Source organism: Coregonus lavaretus (assembly GCF_964263955.1).
Source record: "Coregonus lavaretus genome assembly, chromosome: 7".
NCBI classification, from domain to species: Eukaryota; Metazoa; Chordata; class Actinopteri; order Salmoniformes; family Salmonidae; genus Coregonus; species Coregonus lavaretus.
This window is the reverse complement of record NC_139994.1, coordinates 9,373,194-9,392,511: the sequence shown is the minus strand read 5'-3', so window position 1 is coordinate 9,392,511 and position 19,318 is coordinate 9,373,194. Positions and strand designations below refer to the sequence as shown.

General features: G+C 47.7%; 1 protein-coding gene across 1 annotated transcript in view; it reads right to left on the bottom strand.

The window, feature by feature from the left end:
• Positions 1-19,318, bottom strand: part of LOC311131878 (electrogenic aspartate/glutamate antiporter SLC25A13, mitochondrial-like) — a gene marked incomplete at its 5' end in the record, with an annotated part of 90,647 nt that overhangs the window by 66,802 nt on the left and 4,527 nt on the right. Inside the window, 2 exon segments of the mRNA XM_084164999.1 lie at positions 10,534-10,673; positions 13,044-13,159. Coding sequence (XP_084021125.1) covers positions 10,534-10,673; positions 13,044-13,159 — 256 coding nt within the window.

Here is a 19,318-nt window from a genome sequence, read left to right as displayed (position 1 = left end):
CACTACCTGTGACCACACGTCTGGTGAGACACCCTGTAAACAAACCTCAAACACAATACCGCTTCGTCAGGGATCATACTGCAAATACCAAAATTCAAACAACTGTAAAACTACAATATCCATATGCTACTTACTGACTTTATTAGAGTCAATTAGAGCTATTGAATATTACATTGATATGGATTTTGGGACTTCCTCTCTACCATTCTTTATAATAAGAATAGCCTGCAACACAATATTCTAAAAGTACTGCCTTTCAAAACCTGTGAGCATGTATTCCTGTGTCTAAGTCTGAGTGACTGACATTTAGTAGCTGATAACGTAACAGGCCCCCGGCTACGCTCACCAACCCCAGACAACAGCTTCAGGAGATTGACACCTACATAAAGCTAAATAGAAAGGGGCAGAATAACTATTGACATTTCTCCCAAAAGAGGTGTGATCCGCAAAACAGGTTTCTGTTAGAGCAGGGTGTCAGGAACAAACACTTTCTGCATATGAGCTCGTCAGCTACCTACCACCATACAACGATCAGTTAGGAAAATCATAATTAGGGGAGGTTATAGTAAATGTACTGAGGAGGTCCAAAATTGAAGCCATCCAAAGGAACATATCGCAAATAAACATAAGTCAAAATACACAAACATATATGGTGGGGGGGGGGTATAGAGCGGTATAGTCAAAACAAGAGAAGGGAGGGAATAATATCCCTGAGCTACAGAGACTGGATCAAGACAAAACTGAGTAGAGTCAGGAGCTGCCTGTCAGGGCGTGCTGTAGGTGCAATGGTGGAATCAAACGCAGGACTCAGAACGATATTCCAATCTCTTGTATTACTGCCCATACATAGGCAAAAAGGACAACTTGGCCCGAAGGCGAAAATAACGCACCACGGCGAAAAGAAACAGCGCACTAACAGGTGCGACAAAATGTAACCGCGCACAAACAGGTGCGACCAAATGTAACCGCGCACAAACAGGTGCGATAATACTCCAGTGTAGTGGAGAGAAGCTCAACCGAGCAATACACACAACTGACGGAAAATAATTACACACAACACTAGACAAACACAACGAGAAACTTATAGGACACTAATTACGCCAAAACAGAAACAGGTGTGGAAACAAACAGACAAAAGCAAACGAACATGAAACATACAGCGGTGGCAGCTAGAATTCCGGAGACGACGAACGCCGAAACCTGCCCGAACAAGGGAGAGAGGCAGCCTCGGCCGAAACCGTGACAGTACCCCCCCCTTGACGCGCGGCTCCAGACGTGCGCCGACTCCGGCCTCGGGGACGACCAGGAGGACGCGGAGCAGGGCGCGTCGGATGCCCCCGATGGAATTCCGTCAGGAGCGACGGGTCCAAAACGTCTCTCCTCGGCACCCAGCACCGCTCCTCCGGACCGTACCCCTCCCACTCCACTAGATACTGGAGACCCCCCATCCGACGTCTCGAATCCAAGATGGATCTCACGGAGTACGCCGGTGCCCCCTCGATGTCCAACGGGGGCGGAGGAGTCTCCAAGATCTCATCTTCTTGGAGTGGGCCCGCTACCACCGGCCTGAGAAGGGACACATGGAACGAGGGGTTAATACACTTATACTCCACAGGTAGCTGTAATCTATAACATACCTCGTTCAACCTTCTCAGGACTTTAAATGGCCCTACAAACCGCCGACCCAGTTTCCGACAGGGCAGGCGGAGGGGCAGGTTTCTGGTAGAGAGCCAGACTCGATCACCAGGTGCGTACACCGGTGCCTCACTGCGGTGGAGATCAGCGCTCGCCTTCTGACGTCGGAGGGCCCGCTGCAGGTGGACGTGTGCAGCGTTCCAAGTCTCCTCCGAGCGCCGCGCCCACTCATCCACCGCAGGAGCCTCGATCTGGCTCTGCTGCCAGGGTGCCAGAACCGGCTGGTAACCTAACACACATTGAAATGGGGTTAGGTTAGTGGAGGAATGGCGTAGGGAATTCTGGGCCATCTCGGCCCAGGGAACGTACCTTGACCACTCCTCCGGCCGGTCCTGGCAGTATGTTCTGAGAAACCTACCCACATCCTGGTTTACGCGTTCCACCTGCCCATTACTCTCCGGGTGGTAACCCGAGGTGAGGCTCACCGAGACCCCCAACCGCTCCATAAACGCTCTCCAGACTCTGGAGGTGAATTGGGGACCCCGATCAGCCACAATGTCCTCGGGTACCCCGTAGTGCCGGAACACATGGGTAAACAGTGCCTCGGCAGTTTGTAGGGCAGTAGGAAGACCCGGCATGGGGAGCAAACGACAGGCCTTAGAGAACCGGTCCACAACGACCAGGATGGTAGTATTCCCTTGGGAGAGGGGAAGGTCTGTTATAAAGTCCACTGAGAGGTGGGACCATGGTCGTTGTGGAACGGGCAGGGGTAGCAACTTACCCCTAGGTAGATGTCTAGGCGCCTTACACTGGGCGCACACCGAGCAGGAGGAAACATAAACCCTCACATCCCTTGCCAACGTGGGCCACCAGTACTTGGCACTAAGACAGTGCACTGTCCGGCCGATACCCGGATGTCCAGAGGAGGGTGACGTGTGAGCCCAATAGATCAATCGATCCCGAACCTCGAGCGGAACGTACTTCCGACCCTCCGGGCACTGTGGTGGACTAGGGTCGGTGCGTAACGCCCGCTCGAGTTCAGCATCGACCTCCCACACTACCGGTGCCACCAGACACGACTCAGGCAGTATGGGAGTGGGCTCCACGGACCTCTCCTCCGTGTCATACCGCCGAGACAGCGCATCTGCCTTGCCATTCTGTGACCCAGGGATGTACGTGATCTTAAAAGTAAACCTGGTCAAGAACATACTCCATCTTGCCTGGCGAGGGTTCAGCCTCCTCGCCGCCCGGATGTACTCCAGGTTACGGTGGTCCGTCAAAATGAGGAAAGGGTGTTGAGCCCCCTCAAGCCAGTGCCTCCACACCTTTAGAGCCTGTACCACGGCTAACAGCTCCCTGTCCCCTACGTCATAGTTCCGCTCCGCCGGACTGAGCTTCTTAGAATAAAAAGCACAGGGGCGGAGTTTAGGTGGCGCGCCAGACCGTTGGGAAAGCACGGCTCCTAAACCGGCCTCCGACGCGTCCACCTCTACCTGGAACGGCAAAGAGGGATCCGGATGCGCCAGCACCGGGGCCGAGGTAAACAGGTCCTTCAGCCTCCCAAACGCCCTGTCCGCCTCGGCCGACCACTGCAGACGCACCGGACCCCCCTTCAACAGAGACGTGATGGGAGCTGCCACCTGTCCAAAACCCCGGATAAACCTCCTGTAGTAATTTGCAAACCCCAAAAACTGCTGCACCTCCTTCACAGTGGTTGGTGTTTGCCAATTACGCACGGCCGACACCCGGTCTACCTCCATCTTCACCCCTGACGCAGACAACTGATAACCCAAAAAGGAGACCGACTCCTGGAAAAACAGACACTTCTCTGCCTTCACATACAGGTCGTGCTCCACCAGCCTCCGCAACACTCTGCGCACCAGGGCCACATGCTCGACACGGGTAGGTGAGTACACGAGAATGTCATCAATGTACACCACCACCCCCTGCCCCTGCATGTCCCTGAAGATCTCATCCACAAATGATTGGAAAACTGACGGAGCGTTCATCAACCCGTATGGCATGACCAGATACTCGTAATGGCCCGAGGTGGTACTAAAGGCTGTTTTCCATTCATCACCCTCCCTGATGCGCACCAAGTTGTACGCGCTCCTGAGATCTAATTTCGTGAAGAAACGCGCCCCATGCAACGACTCAGTCATGGTCGCAATCAGCGGGAGTGGATAACTATACTTCACCGTAATCTGATTGAGACCACGGTAATCGATGCACGGGCGCAAACCACCATCCTTTTTCTTCACGAAAAAGAAACTCGAGGACGCGGGGGAAGTGGAAGGCCGTATGTATCCTTGTCTCAGCGATTCGTCTATGTAAATCTCCATAGCTTTCTTCTCCTCCTGAGACAGAGGATACACATGGCTCCGTGGGAGCGCAGCTCCTGCCTGGAGGTCTATCGCACAATCCCCCTGCCTATGGGGTGGCAACCGCGTCGCCCTCGCCTTACTAAACGCAATAGCCAAATCCCCATACTCAGGTGGAACGTGCAATGCGGGCACCTGGTTTGGACTCTCCACCGAGGTAGCCCCTACGGAAACGCCCAAACATCTACCCACACACTGAGCAGACCACTCCATCAGAGCCCTCTCCTGCCACGAAATAGCTGGGTTATGGGTACTCAACCAGGGCATGCCCAGCACCACCGGATACGCAGGAGAGTCAATCAGGAACAGCTGAATCATCTCCTGATGATCCCCCTGCGCACACATCCTAAGTGGCGCCGTGACCTCCCTGATTAAGCCCGTACCCAACGGACGACTATCTAGGGCGTGAACGGGAAAAGGAACATCAACAGGAATGAGGGGAATCCCTAACTCTAAACAAAACTTTTTATCAATAAAATTCCCAGCCGCGCCTGAATCTACCAGCGCCTTATGCTGGGAATGAGGTGCTACCTGTGGAAAACGTACAGGCATACAAAAATGGGCAACAGTGAGCTCTGGGTGAGTGGGGCGCCTACTCACCTGGAGGGAATCCCCAGTGCGGGACCTGTCGTCATCTCCCCTAGGAGGCCATCCCCAGCACCTAGCCGCGGTGTGTCCTCCCCGACCACAGTTGGTGCAGTGGATGGACCCCCTAGCCTGCCGACTCCTCCTCTCTCTAGCGCCAGCGCCCCCGAGCTCCATAGGACACGGCTCGGAGGCGCTGGAGGGTGAAATGGGCGGACCCTCCGCAGGACGTCCGCGGGTAGCCAGTAGGTTATCCAGCCTGATGGACATGTCAACCAGCTGGTCGAAGGAGAGGCTGGTGTCCCTACAAGCCAGCTCCCGACGGACGTCCTCTCGTAGGCTACATCTGTATAGATCGATGAGGGCCCGATCATTCCACCCTGCATCTGCCGCTAGCGTACGGAATTCGAGCGCGAATTCCTGGGCACTTCTCCTCCCCTGCCGGAGGAAGACCAGACGCTCCCCCGCCGCTTTCCCCTCCGGGGGATGGTCAAACACCGCCCTGAAGCGGCGGGAGAACTCGTTGTAAGTAATCGTCGTGGCGTCGATCTTCCTCCACTCCGCGTTGGCCCACTCCAACGCCTTTCCGGCCAGGCAGGAGATCAGGGCGGACACGCTCTCATGCCCTGAAGGTGCCGGGTGCACTGTGGCCAGGTATAGCTCCACCTGGAGTAGGAATCCCTGACACCCAGCCGCGGCTCCGTCGTAGGCCCTCGGGAGAGATAGTCGGACTCCTCGAGGTTCCGGCGCTGGAATGGGCGGGCTGGCCGATGGTGCTGGCAGGGCGGGAGGCGGTGGAGGCGGACCCCAGCCTCGGATGGTGGAAATCACCTCCTGCAGGGCGGTCCCCATCTGCAGGAGCTGATCTTGTTGGTCCCGAACCTGGGCCTCCAGTCTCGTCTGGGCTGCTTCGGCTCCTGCTGATTCCATAGATGGTGTGTAATTCTGTCAGGGCGTGCTGTAGGTGCAATGGTGGAATCAAACGCAGGACTCAGAACGATATTCCAATCTCTTGTATTACTGCCCATACATAGGCAAAAAGGACAACTTGCCCCGAAGGCGAAAATAACGCACCACGGCGAAAAGAAACAGCGCACTAACAGGTGCGACAAAATGTAACCGCGCACAAACAGGTGCGACCAAATGTAACCGCGCACAAACAGGTGCGATAATACTCCAGTGTAGTGGAGAGAAGCTCAACCGAGCAATACACACAACTGACGGAAAATAATTACACACAACACTAGACAAACACAACGAGAAACTTATAGGACACTAATTACGCCAAAACAGAAACAGGTGTGGAAACAAACAGACAAAAGCAAACGAACATGAAACATACAGCGGTGGCAGCTAGAATTCCGGAGACGACGAACGCCGAAACCTGCCCGAACAAGGGAGAGAGGCAGCCTCGGCCGAAACCGTGACACTGCCTGCCACAACCACATGGAACAACAGAACAATTGCGGCCCAGAATCTAGCAGTTTACGGTTTTAGCCTGTTAAAACGTAACTTATTACAACTGTGAGTTTTTTAGAGACATGGTTTTCATTTCAGGAGGAGAGCTTAGCCTCTGACGACCAATACCCAGACTACCACGACATTTACAGTTACTTTAATTGTCTCTGGATTGGATGGAATAAAAAACATTTGACGAGCCACCTCTGTTTTGGGTTTCAATACGAGAGGCGTTGGCGTCTTTCCCGCTGTTTAAGGTCTTTAAACAATGGAATACCTGTAGGAGAAATACTGTACAGATTCTCTCTAGCTGTTCCCTCTGGTTCCCATCAAAACAAACCAGTTTAAAGTCATTACTGACCCTTAAAGCTACAGTCTGGGATTCAGATTTAATTCAGCTACGTATGTAAATATCAACCCAGATCCTAGACTGTATCTTTAAAAAGCTCAGACATAACATAACAAAACATAGCCACTTTAATGGCCTCCATCCATGTTCAGTGTGCCAGCCATAGACCTATAAATTGGTGCCAGCCAGCCCATCTGACATAGCTATTGGCTACCATGTGCCACCTCTACGCATGGCATATATCACCAAACCACGCTATGTACACAACAATGTGAAGTCACTCAGCCCTTGGTGGTCATCCACGACACAAGAGGGTAAAAAAATGTCTGCATCCCAAATCGCACTCTACACCCTAAATAGTGCACTACTTTTGACCCGAGCCCTATGCGGTATTTATGGAATAGGGTGGCATTTGAGAAGCACGTTACGTAATTTGGGAGAATCTCCGGCTTCCACCGTGACAGTAATTGGCGAGAGAGCCCTTATGAGATTTTTGCAGCGCCAACGTTTTCCGGAATAATCCCATCTTGTTTGAATCTGGCTCGTCATCATTATGGATGAATAAAACACACATGTAAACACAAAGTATAAGGATGAGAAACCCCACAGAGAAAACCACTGAAAAATAACCTAATTATTGACATAGTGTATGTGTTGTATGATAAGCATATTACACATTTACACTGCTTAACTGTGAGATACATTACTTACATCTGTATTATCTTTACCATTCACAACACAAGTAGGAACAGAATTTATAGTATTTTCAAATAGTAGTGTATTCAAATAATTGAATAATATGAAATAATCGTTTTTTTAAGTCTTAAAGATCTTCACTGAGGTCTCAGTGTGTTCATAACAACGCTTTTCTCCTCTACTACTGAGAAAACACTTCAATCACAAGCCCTGAATTAAATAATGACCACAGGAAAAATGACCTTTCTGACTCAGTTATTATGACATGAATCAACAGCTATAAAATTGGGGCAAATTGACTAAATGAAGTGAGTGAAATAGGAAATGTGTATTTCATAGTTGAGCTATGAGCATTACTGCTGTACTCCTGGAATGAAGTATTGGAAACCACTGGAGTCGAACTGGGCAAGCCCTGAATGCAAAATACATTCTCTACTGGCAGCAACTCACACACACACACACACACACACACACACACACACACACACACACACACACACACACACACACACACACACACACACACACAGGCTACAGACACACACTTACACAATATCAGTGTGTTCTTCACAGTGTGTAACCCATCTGGTCCAAGTTAAGTGTAACATAGAAAGCTCATTCAGATATAGTGAGTGTAGATGAAAACTTGGCATGGCCGACCCCCCCACTCTCCCTCTCCCCTGATTTCACGTCTAGACATCATATTGGAAAATGGCTCGCACACCACAAATACAGAAGGAATGCGGCAGCAGCAGCAGCACGGATGATACTGTGGAGGAGAAAATGGCTACCTGTTTTGGATAGGACGGTATAGGTGGAGTAGGTCTATGTTGGTGGTTACGTCACATAACTGTTATGGAAAACAAATGCCAGCGTGTTCTAAAATATACCCTCAGTGTTTCATTGATGACTAATCAGGTTAATATGGTGAGCTGTGTTGGGGCAACAGGACCAAATAGAATCAGGTTAATATGGCGAGCTGTGTTGGGGCAACAGGACCAAATAGAATCAGGTTAATATGGCGAGCTGTGTTGGGGCAACAGGACCAAATAGAATCAGGTTAATATGGCGAGCTGTGTTGGGGCAACAGGACCAAATAGAATCAGGTTAATATGGCGAGCTGTGTTGGGGCAACAGGACCAAATAGAATCAGGTTAATATGGTGAGCTGTGTTGGGGCAACAGGACCAAATAGAATCAGGTTAATATGGCGAGCTGTGTTGGGAAAACAGGACCAAATAGAATCAGGTTAATATGGCGAGCTGTGTTGGGGCAACAGGACCAAATAGAATCAGGTTAATATGGCGAGCTGTGTTGGGGCAACAGGACCAAATAGAATCAGGTTAATATGGCGAGCTGTGTTGGGGCAACAGGACCAAATAGAATCAGGTTAATATGGCGAGCTGTGTTGGGGCAACAGGACCAAATAGAATCAGGTTAATATGGCGAGCTGTGTTGGGGCAACAGGACCAAATAGAATCAGGTTAATATGGCGAGCTGTGTTGGGAAAACAGGACCAAATAGAATCAGGTTAATATGGCGAGCTGTGTTGGGGCAACAGGACCAAATAGAATCAGGTTAATATGGCGAGCTGTGTTGGGGCAACAGGACCAAATAGAATCAGGTTAATATGGCGAGCTGTGTTGGGGCAACAGGACCAAATAGAATCAGGTTAATATGGCGAGCTGTGTTGGGGCAACAGGACCAAATAGAATCAGGTTAATATGGCGAGCTGTGTTGGGGCAACAGGACCAAATAGAATCAGGTTAATATGGCGAGCTGTGTTGGGGCAACAGGACCAAATAGAATCAGGTTAATATGGCGAGCTGTGTTGGGAAAACAGGACCAAATAGAATCAGGTTAATATGGCGAGCTGTGTTGGGGCAACAGGACCAAATAGAATCAGGTTAATATGGCGAGCTGTGTTGGGGCAACAGGACCAAATAGAATCAGGTTAATATGGCGAGCTGTGTTGGGGCAACAGGACCAAATAGAATCAGGTTAATATGGCGAGCTGTGTTGGGGCAACAGGACCAAATAGAATCAGGTTAATATGGCGAGCTGTGTTGGGAAAACAGGACCAAATAGAATCAGGTTAATATGGCGAGCTGTGTTGGGAAAACAGGACCAAATAGAATCAGGTTAATATGGCGAGCTGTGTTGGGGCAACAGGACCAAATAGAATCAGGTTAATATGGCGAGCTGTGTTGGGGAAACAAGACCAAATAGAATCAGGTTAATATGGCGAGCTGTGTTGGGGAAACAAGACCAAATAGAATCAGGTTAATATGGCGAGCTGTGTTGGGGCAACAGGACCAAATAGAATCAGGTTAATATGGCGAGCTGTGTTGGGGCAACAGGACCAAATAGAATCAGGTTAATATGGCGAGCTGTGTTGGGAAAACAGGACCAAATAGAATCAGGTTAATATGGCGAGCTGTGTTGGGGCAACAGGACCAAATAGAATCAGGTTAATATGGTGAGCTGTGTTGGGGCAACAGGACCAAATAGAATCAGGTTAATATGGCGAGCTGTGTTGGGGCAACAGGACCAAATAGAATCAGGTTAATATGGCGAGCTGTGTTGGGGAAACAGGACCAAGTAGAGGAACCTAAGACTGTGTGTTTCAGGCCAAGGCTGGATTGGCATCCCACACACTGAATACAGACACACACCATGGGCATCCCACACACTGAATACAGACACACACCATGGGCATCACACACACTGAATACAGACACACACCATGGGCATCACACACACACTGAACATAGACACACACACCATGGGCATCCCACACACTGAATACAGACACACACCATGGGCATCCCACACACTGAATACAGACACACACCATGGGCATCCCACACACTGAATACAGACACACACCATGGGCATCACACACAGTCTGAATACACACACACACCATTGGCATCACACACACTGAATACAGACACACACACACCATTGGCATCACACACACTGAATACAGACACACACCATGGGCATCACACACACTGAATACAGACAAGCAAGTTATAGTAAAGATCTAACATGAAGACTGATGTGGTTTCATTGACTTTGTCAAATGAAAATTCAATACAATAATGAATATGCAGGGTCTGAAGGCAAAATGAAAAAGACTTGACAGACAAATAGATCAAGTCGGACACAAATGGAGAGGATGAAATTGAGAGCGAGATAGAAAAACTGACAGAGAGAAAGAGGGAGACACATTTAAACGGACATCTGACTGACAGAGAGACACATTGACGTGGACAAAGAATTTGCTCAGACAGAAAGATAGAGAGCGAGAGAGAGAGAGAGAGAGAGAGAGAGAGAGAGAGATTGCAAGCGAAAGAGAAAGAGAAAGAAAGAAAGCGAGAGAGCGAGAGAGACAGTCAAGGTGATATAGAGAATTTCAACCCACCAGGAGGAACTGGGTGAACTCTCCATAGCTGAGGTGCTTGGTCCTCTCCTTGCCGAAGTGCAGCCGCATGAACTCAGAGTCCCAGTTAAAGGGGATGTGCTGATGGTTGGTGGTTTGGCTGAAGACCTGATTCACGTCCTCTGAGGAGAGACAAGACGAGACGAGCACCTTTAATGAAATCAGTCCCGTTTTCATTCAGACACTGTTGACAAACAGACTACTGTAGATGGATGGTTAGCTGTAGCATTGCTTCACAAGACTTGGTTACTTGCAGAGATGGCGGACAATGATGTCTATTATGTCAAAATGTATTATTTTGTATCAAGTCATAGGAATGATCATTGACCAGTTTTTTAAGAGATTTCAAATTAGAAAAGTAAGTGTTAATAATGATAGAAGTTACAGGTCCCTGAAGCCATAGGTCTGAACAATAATGATGGATTGACATCTGATGGAAGCATTAGACAGTACTGTAGGCCTACTATAGCTATAAAATACGTGAAGCTATGTGATTACACACTTTTATAATTCTGGAAGAGTCTCAGCCAGTAGAGGTAATGGAGGTGGGAGACATTGAACACCAGCCCAAATGATTACAGCCTTAGCAGAGAAAACAAAACAAACAGATAGTCAGAGAGAGGAACCTGTTTCTTATTATGCCACAAAACCAAAAACGTGTTTCAAACCTGCTAGTATGTATCAGTGTAACTAAGAGGAGGGGAATGAATAACTTAAAGAGAAATGAGAGAGGGGATGCGGCCCAAATTGCACCCTATTCCTTACATAGAGCAGTCTAAAGTAGTGCACTATATATGGAATAGTTGTGCCATTTGTGACTGGAATAGTTGTGCCATTTGTGACTGGAATAGTTGTGCCATTTGTGACGCACACTAGAAATATGGAGTGCGATTTTCCCCCCAGTCAGGCCCTACCTTTTGGAACAAGACAGCTCGAGCAGGTTTTACACTTTAATGAGGCAATAAAAATACTGCATTTACTCGACAGTGCAACACTGCAGTGCCATTCCCCATTCCAGACCTGCTGTTTATATTATCAGCATTTATGGACCTGTCAACACTCAGGCAACCTTTTTTTTTATTTGTATCTCTTTGGGTGAAGTACATTCATGTTTTAACATGCATTTCATGTCACGGTTTTATTAACTCTATTCCACCAAATTATGGATGTATTTTTATGAAACACTAAGAAATAACAGTGCATTCATCCCTTCATGTAAAAATATATGTTTTTCCGCGTTCACTTAATATAAATTACACAGGTTATTAACAAACAAGAAAAGACCATACAAAAATGTAATGAAAATAAAAAAGAAATCAGAACAAGCCATTTATGTGGAAAAACAAACTGTCTTTAATGCAGCTAAGCCGCAGCAATTAATGCTTTTAATACGTTATAAAGGAGCGACTTGTTATTTTGGTTGAGATGGAGAAGGCCATTTAATCTAATGAAAAAGCAAAGAAAGTGAAAAGAGAAAATTATGTAATGGATCACAATAAAGTGACTTTGACAAGAGCATAATCTCAATCACAAGTTAAAATGGTAGCAGAACATGAGGTATAGACAGCAGTGTAATGTTCTACTTCTTGTTGCGTCTCCTAGCGTAGCCGCGGTAGCGTTCGGGTAGGCTATATTCATTAACCTTTCAGAAGGCAGAAAAACAACAGACCTTTGAATTACCAAACCAGATACACCACATCACAGATAAATAGTCTAATTGAGCTTTTTAAATATGAAAATTAACATATGTGCATATATAATCAACCACAATGATCTTACTCCCTGCCGACTAGCAACAATTAGAATGGAATTTGCTTTCTCTCTGTTTGTGCCCAAGATATGTGCGCTGCAATTCAAATCAGTCCTAATGTGCTAATGTGGCACACCTACAGAAGGCAAAATTAGGGTTGTTTAAATCAATTAGGGAAATGTGAAATTAGCAACACGTACAAATGTCTCCTCTTCTCACCTCTGGGCTCGGAGGCTTCTGGGTAATGGTGCCAATCACAAACACACTGCCCTCCTCTCCGACAGACAGACATGTCTTCTGCCCCTCCACCCCTCCAAAACCAATATCTGTCATCCTGTCATCTCCATAGGGGTGCTTACACTGTCACCTTCATAGGGGCTAAGGTTACTGTCATTGACTCTGATGGTTATGTGTGACAATATAATTTTTGGTCATTTTGAGAGAGCAAAACATGTTTTTTTATCAACCTCTTCCAAAATAACAAAATAACAAAATGTCCAATGAAATGTACTTTCAGTAAATAAAATACCTCACAGTGTACTTGAGAATTGCTTTAAGAATTCTTCCTTCACTTAAATATTAGAATCCTAGCTATAAGTGTCCACATTGTTTTGTACTTCAGCGGTCACCTGCATATCACAGGTCTCACAGGTCTCTCATATTTCACAAATCATACCTGGGGGTTAGAGGGTTAGAGCTGAAATAGAGCTGTCAATCAAATCAGACAGGGAAGGTTACGTACCGTAGGTGGCTGCTCCTTTGCCCGTCTTGTCGAACAGCAGGAAAGCGACCATGTAGAGAGCATCTGGAGCACACAGGACCGACTCAAAAGCCACAAACTCCTGGAAGGAGATCAACCTGAAGGAGAGAAAGGGAAAGAGAGAGAGAGAGAGAGAGAGAGAGAGCGAAAGAGAGAGAGAGAGAGAGAGAGAGAGAGAGAGAGAGAGAGATAGAATGAGAGAACGAGAGAGAGATAGAATGAGAGAACGAGAGAATGAGAGAGGGAGAGAGAGAGAACGAGAGAACAAGAGAGAGAGAGAGAGAGAGAGAGAGAGAGAGAGAGAGAGAGAGAGAGAGAGAGAGAGAACGAGAGAACGAGAGAGAGAGAGAGAAAGTTGAATGTGAGGGTATCCTGTAAAAGTCTACCCAGATAATATCCTGTTCCACAATGAGAGCAGAGAAGGACTATCAGTATCACTAGGACACATTTTACAGGACTTGTGGTGCAATCATTTAGAGGAGAACTATAGAATACAAGTTTCAATTTACAACCCAAGGTGACAAAACCAATTAACAGAACAGCTTATCAATCTATGAAAATCTTAATTAAGGTAGGCTACTTCTCAGCTGAGTGAAATGTCAAACTTAATGAGTATGACTTCATGTCAGTGTTGTGTGCCAGTCTGAGTTGGCTGCTATAACGTTGATGGGCAACTTTACACATCTAAAAATGATTTAATATGAAGTTTTACATTTCCCCCTCTACCATTATAAACAGGTGTACAAGCACGAAGGGAGTTTTGAGACAGCTTTGGAAATCCTTTCACTTTTACTGTATTGCCTATATTTCAGGACAAAAATTAAATTTTTGCCCATGTCCAAAAATGTACTAGAGGTCTCTAAGCCTCTCTCTCTCTCTCTCTCTCTCTCTCTCTCTTTCTATCTCTCTCTTTCTCTCTCTTTCTCGCTCCCTTTCTCTCTTTCTCTCTTTCTCTCTCCCTCTCTCTCTATCTTTCTCTTTCGCTCTCTCTTTCTCTTTCTATCTCTCTCTTTCTCTCTCTTTCTCGCTCCCTTTCTCTCTTTCTCTCTTTCTATCTTTCTCTCTCTCTCTCTCTCTGGTTGTGTAGTCTACAGCATGTACAGTTGAAGTCGGAAGTTTACATACACCTTAGCCAAATACATTTAAACTCAGGTTTTCACAATTCCTGACATTTAATCCTAGTAAATATTCCCTGTATTAGGTCAGTTAGGATCACCACTTTATTTTAAGAATGTGAAATGTCAGAATAATTGTCACGCCCTGGCTCTGGGGACTCTAGTATGTTGAGCCAGGGTGTGAGTTTTCATGTGTTTTCCATTCTAGGTTAAGTATTTCTATGTTGGCCAGTGTGGTTCTCAATCAGAGGCAACGAGTGTCAGCTGTTGCTGGTTGTCTCTGATTGGGAACCACATTTAGACAGGCTGTTTTCCCACAGTGGTTGTGGGATCTTGTTCCAAGTAGGTTGTGTTTATCTAAGGACGTCACGTTATCGTTTTGTTGTTTTTGTTCGTGTTATCTTATTTAATAAATATGTTCGCAAATAACGCTGCGCATTGGTCCTCTGTTCCCGACGATCGTGATAGAAGATCCCACCAAAACTGGACCAAGCAGCGTGTCCAGGAGCCATCGCCAGGGGAATCGCTAGCGGATCTCCGTGGCAACCTCGACTGGGTCAAGCCTAGTGAAGAGCAGAGAGGGTGGACTTGGGAGCAGTGGAGGAAGAGTCTCGACTGGGTGAAGCCAAATGAAGAGCAGAGTGGTTGGACTTTGGAGCAGTGGAGGAAGAGTCTGGCGAGAGATAGGGAGGCTTGGTCCACGGGGAGGAGAGACACCCAGAATTGTTTTAGGGGGGGCTCACGCCGTGGACGACGGGGCAGCAGGAGGCCGCGATGGAGCGGTCCAGCGGGTTTGCAGAGGAGGCCGCCAGGTTAAGGGGGCCACTGGTCACAGAGGAGAGGGAAAGTGTAGAGGCACGGCGAGAGGTACTGGGGTGTGTTACCAGTCCGGTCCGGCCCGTTCCTGATCCCTGCGTAGGGCCAGTGGTGTGTGTCCCCAGTACGGTCCGGCCTGTTCCTGTTCCTCGCATCGAGCCTGTGGTGCGTGTCGTCAGCCCGGCCCGGCCTGTTCCTGCTCCCCGCACCAAGCCTATGGTGCGCGTCGCCAGCCCGGCCTGTTCCTGCTCCCCGCACCAAGCCTATGGTGCGCGTCGCCAGCCCGGCCCGGCCTGTTCCTGCTCCCCGCACCAAGCCTATGGTGCGCGTCGCCAGCCCGGCCCGGCCTGTTCCTGCTCCCCGCACCAAGCCTATGGTGCGCGTCGCCAGCCCGGCCCGGCCTGTTCCTGTTCCTCGCATCGAGCCTGTGGTGCGTGTCGTCAGCCCGGCCCGGCCTGTTCCTGCTCCCCGCACCAAGCCTATGGTGCGCGTCGCCAGCCCGGCCCGGCCTGTTCCTGCTCCCCGCACCAAGCCTATGGTGCGCGTCGCCAGCCCGGCCCGGCCTGTTCCTGCTCCCCGCACCAAGTCAGTGGTGCGTGTCGCCAGCCCGGCCCGGTCCATTCCTGCTCTCCGCACCAAGTCAGTGGTGCGCTTCGTCAGCCCGGTCCGGCCCGCTCCTGCTCCCCGCACCAAGCCTATGGTGCACGTCGCCAGCCCGGCTCGGCCTGTTCCTGCTCCCCACACCAAGCCAATGGTGTGCGTCGTCAGTCCGGCACAGCCCGTGCCTGTTCCACCGGTGCCTGGTCCGGTACCGGTCAGCTGCTCCACGCCGGAGCTAGAGCAATCCGCTCCACCAGTGTTCAGTCCAGCTCCGGCCAGCAGGGCCAGACCGGACCAGGGGTACTTTGGGGGGTTAGAGAGGGAGTGGGGATCATGCCCAGAGCCGGATCCGCCGCCAAGGCGGAGTGCCCACCCGGTCCCTCCCCTGTGGTGTTTGGTTGGCGCGGTCGGAGTCCGCGCCTTTGGGGGGGGGTACTGTCACGCCCTGGCTCTGGGGACTCTAGTATGTTGAGCCAGGGTGTGAGTTTTCATGTGTTTTCCATTCTAGGTTAAGTATTTCTATGTTGGCCAGTGTGGTTCTCAATCAGAGGCAACGAGTGTCAGCTGTTGCTGGTTGTCTCTGATTGGGAACCACATTTAGACAGGCTGTTTTCCCACAGTGGTTGTGGGATCTTGTTCCAAGTAGGTTGTGTTTATCTAAGGACGTCACGTTATCGTTTTGTTGTTTTTGTTCGTGTTATCTTATTTAATAAATATGTTCGCAAATAACGCTGCGCATTGGTCCTCTGTTCCCGACGATCGTGACAATAATAGTAGAGAGAATGATTTGTTTCAGCTTTTATTTATTTCATCACATTCCCAGTGGGTCAGAAGTTTACATACACTCAATTAGTATTTGGTTGCATTGCCTTTAAATTGTTTAACTTGGGTCAAACGTTTCGGGTAGCCTTCTACAAGCTTTCCACAATAAGTTGGGTGAATTTTGGCCAATTCCTCCTGACAGAGCTGGTGTAACTGAGTCAGGTTTGTAGGCCTCCTTGCTCGCACACGCTTTTTCAGTTCTGCCTACAAATGTTCTATAGGATTGACGTCAGGGCTTTGTGATGGCCACTCCAATACCTTGACTTTGTTGTCCTTAAGCCATTTTGCCACAACTTTGGAAGTATGCTTGGGGTCATTGTCCATTTGGAAGACCCATTTGCGACCAAGCTTTAACTTCCTGACTGATGTCTTGAGATGTTGCTTCAATATATCCACATAATTTTCCTTCCTCATGATGCCATCTATTTTGTGAAGTGCACCAGTCCCTACTGCAGCAAAGCACCCCCATAGCATGATGCTAACACGCCCGTGCTTCACGGTTGGGATGTTGTTCTTCGGCTTGCAAGCATCCCCCTTTTTCCTCCAAACATAACGATGGTCATTATGGCCAAACAGTTCTATTTTTGTTTCATCAGACCAGAGGACATTTCTCCAAAAAGTACGATCTTTGTCCCCATGTGCAGTTGCAAACCATAGTCTGGCTTTTTATGGCGGTTTTGGAGCAGTGGCTTCTTCCTTGCTGAGAGGCCTTTCAGGTTATGTCAATATAGGACTCATTTTACTGTGGACATAGATACTTTTGTACCTGTTTCCTCCAGCATCTTCACAAGGTCCTTTGCTGTTGGTCTGGGATTGATTTGCACTTTACGCACCAAAGTACGTTCATCTCTAGGAGACAGAACACCTCTCCTTCCTGAGCGGTATGACGGCTGCGTGGTCCCATGGTGTTTATACTTGCGTACTATTGTTTGTACAGATGAACGTGGTACCTTCAGGCGTTTGGAAATTGTTCCCAAGGATGAACCAGACTTGAGGAGGTCTACAATATTTTTTCTGAGGTCTTGGCTGATTTCTTTTGATTTTCCCATAATGTCAAGCAAAGAGGTACTGAGTTTGAAGGTAGGCCTTGAAATAAATCCACAGGTACACTTCCAATTGACTCAAATGATGTAAATTAGCCTATCAGAAGCTTCTAAAGCTATGACATAATTTTCTGGAATTTTCCAAGCTGTTTAAAGGCACAGTCAACTTAGTGTATGTAAACTTCTGACCCATTGGAATTGTGATTAAGTGAAATAATCTGTTTGTAAACAATTGTTGGAAAGATTACTTGTGTCATGCACAAAGTAGATGTCCTAACCGACTTGCTAAAACTATAGTTTGTTAACAAGACATTTGTGGAGTGGTTGAAAAACGAGTTTTAATGACTCCAACCTAAGTGTATGTAAACTTCCGACTTCAACTGTATGTGTCATTAATACCATTGTATTTCACTTCTTTCTGATATTACTACAAATGGCCATACATCATCTACAAAAACAGGATAAACACACCAACAGAGTCATTAGAACTCCCATGGGAGCCCCTGGGGACCATGGCACAATCTAGTCTTAATTCATGCGCGGTTCAATGTTGCCTCAAGTCCATTATGAATTTCACAAATGGATACAATAATTATGCGAGGTCAGTCCTAATGAGCAGTCCCCTGAGCACACATCTCTAATCTATTTCAATTTCCAGGGGAGCGATGATTACATTTTCCTGGCAACTCTAATTAATTTTGTTACTGATGAAATTCAAAGAGGGATTCATTGGGAATCTGTAGGCTTGTAGGCTTGTGTGCTCTGCTCTGCCTGCCTTGCAGTGTAGAAAAATGGGAAAGAGTAATTGTTTTATTAATTTAGCTAGCTGGCGGTTTTGAAACAGGGGCCTGCTGGTAGGGAGTGGGTGGAGGGGCACAAAAGTGCGCTGCAACAAGCTAATATGGGTACAGCTCTTGCGGCTGGAACCATATTAAATGTTGAAAATGAACATTTTCTGAGGCAGAAACATAAAAACTCTTAAAAATGACAAATTTAGAAGGTCATTTCGTGAGTTACTGTAGACAAACTTCAGAGGAGTTTGTCTACAGTACAGGAGTCCTTGGTACATTCACTATGGTGAATGTACCAAGGATGAGGATTATGATGGTTGATTAGCATTGCTATGACTACTAGAAAACAACTACCCCCAAAAAGGAGATGCCATCACTTTGTAATGCAGACCAAACCAACCAACAGTATCTACCCACCATCAACTAATATGGCATGTGACCAGATTTTTTCTAGGCATGTACATTCTCTGAGTAAACAGTGCACAAAAACATATGCATTTACAAACATGAGACTACAGTATATGTCCGGGGAATGTAAGATATAAATCCCAAAGGTGTGCAGTTAATGCTATACTACATGCAGAGGATTGTTTTTCATTTTAAATCAGTAGCTATTCAGTCAATATGATCATGCAGTACATGTGGCCCTTTCTTAGTCTGAGTGAGAGGTCAACAAAGGTTGAAAGTGTATCTCTGTACGAAGTCGTTGTCTTTGTTCGAGTGTGTCTATGATGTCTAGACTTTTTTTGTCATCTTCAGCTGGTAAACACAGCTCCTATAAAAGCTTTCCAGGGTCTACAACACTGTTTACAGCATAAACATTTGGCCGTGTTAGGCAAGAGCGACAGCTTTTATCCCTGATAGTAGAGGGGTAAGAGGACACCTTCAATGATCCCCTGTCCCTGCTATTGTCACTGACAGCCTTCCACCCAGAGGTGACTGCTGGCTAGCTGACTGGCTGACTGACTGGCTGGCTGTCCAGCTGTCTGTCTCGCTAGATGTCCGGCTGGTGGGCTGGATGCTTTGGGTTTTTCCAAGCAGGCACACCAAAATACACGGCTGGCTGGGAG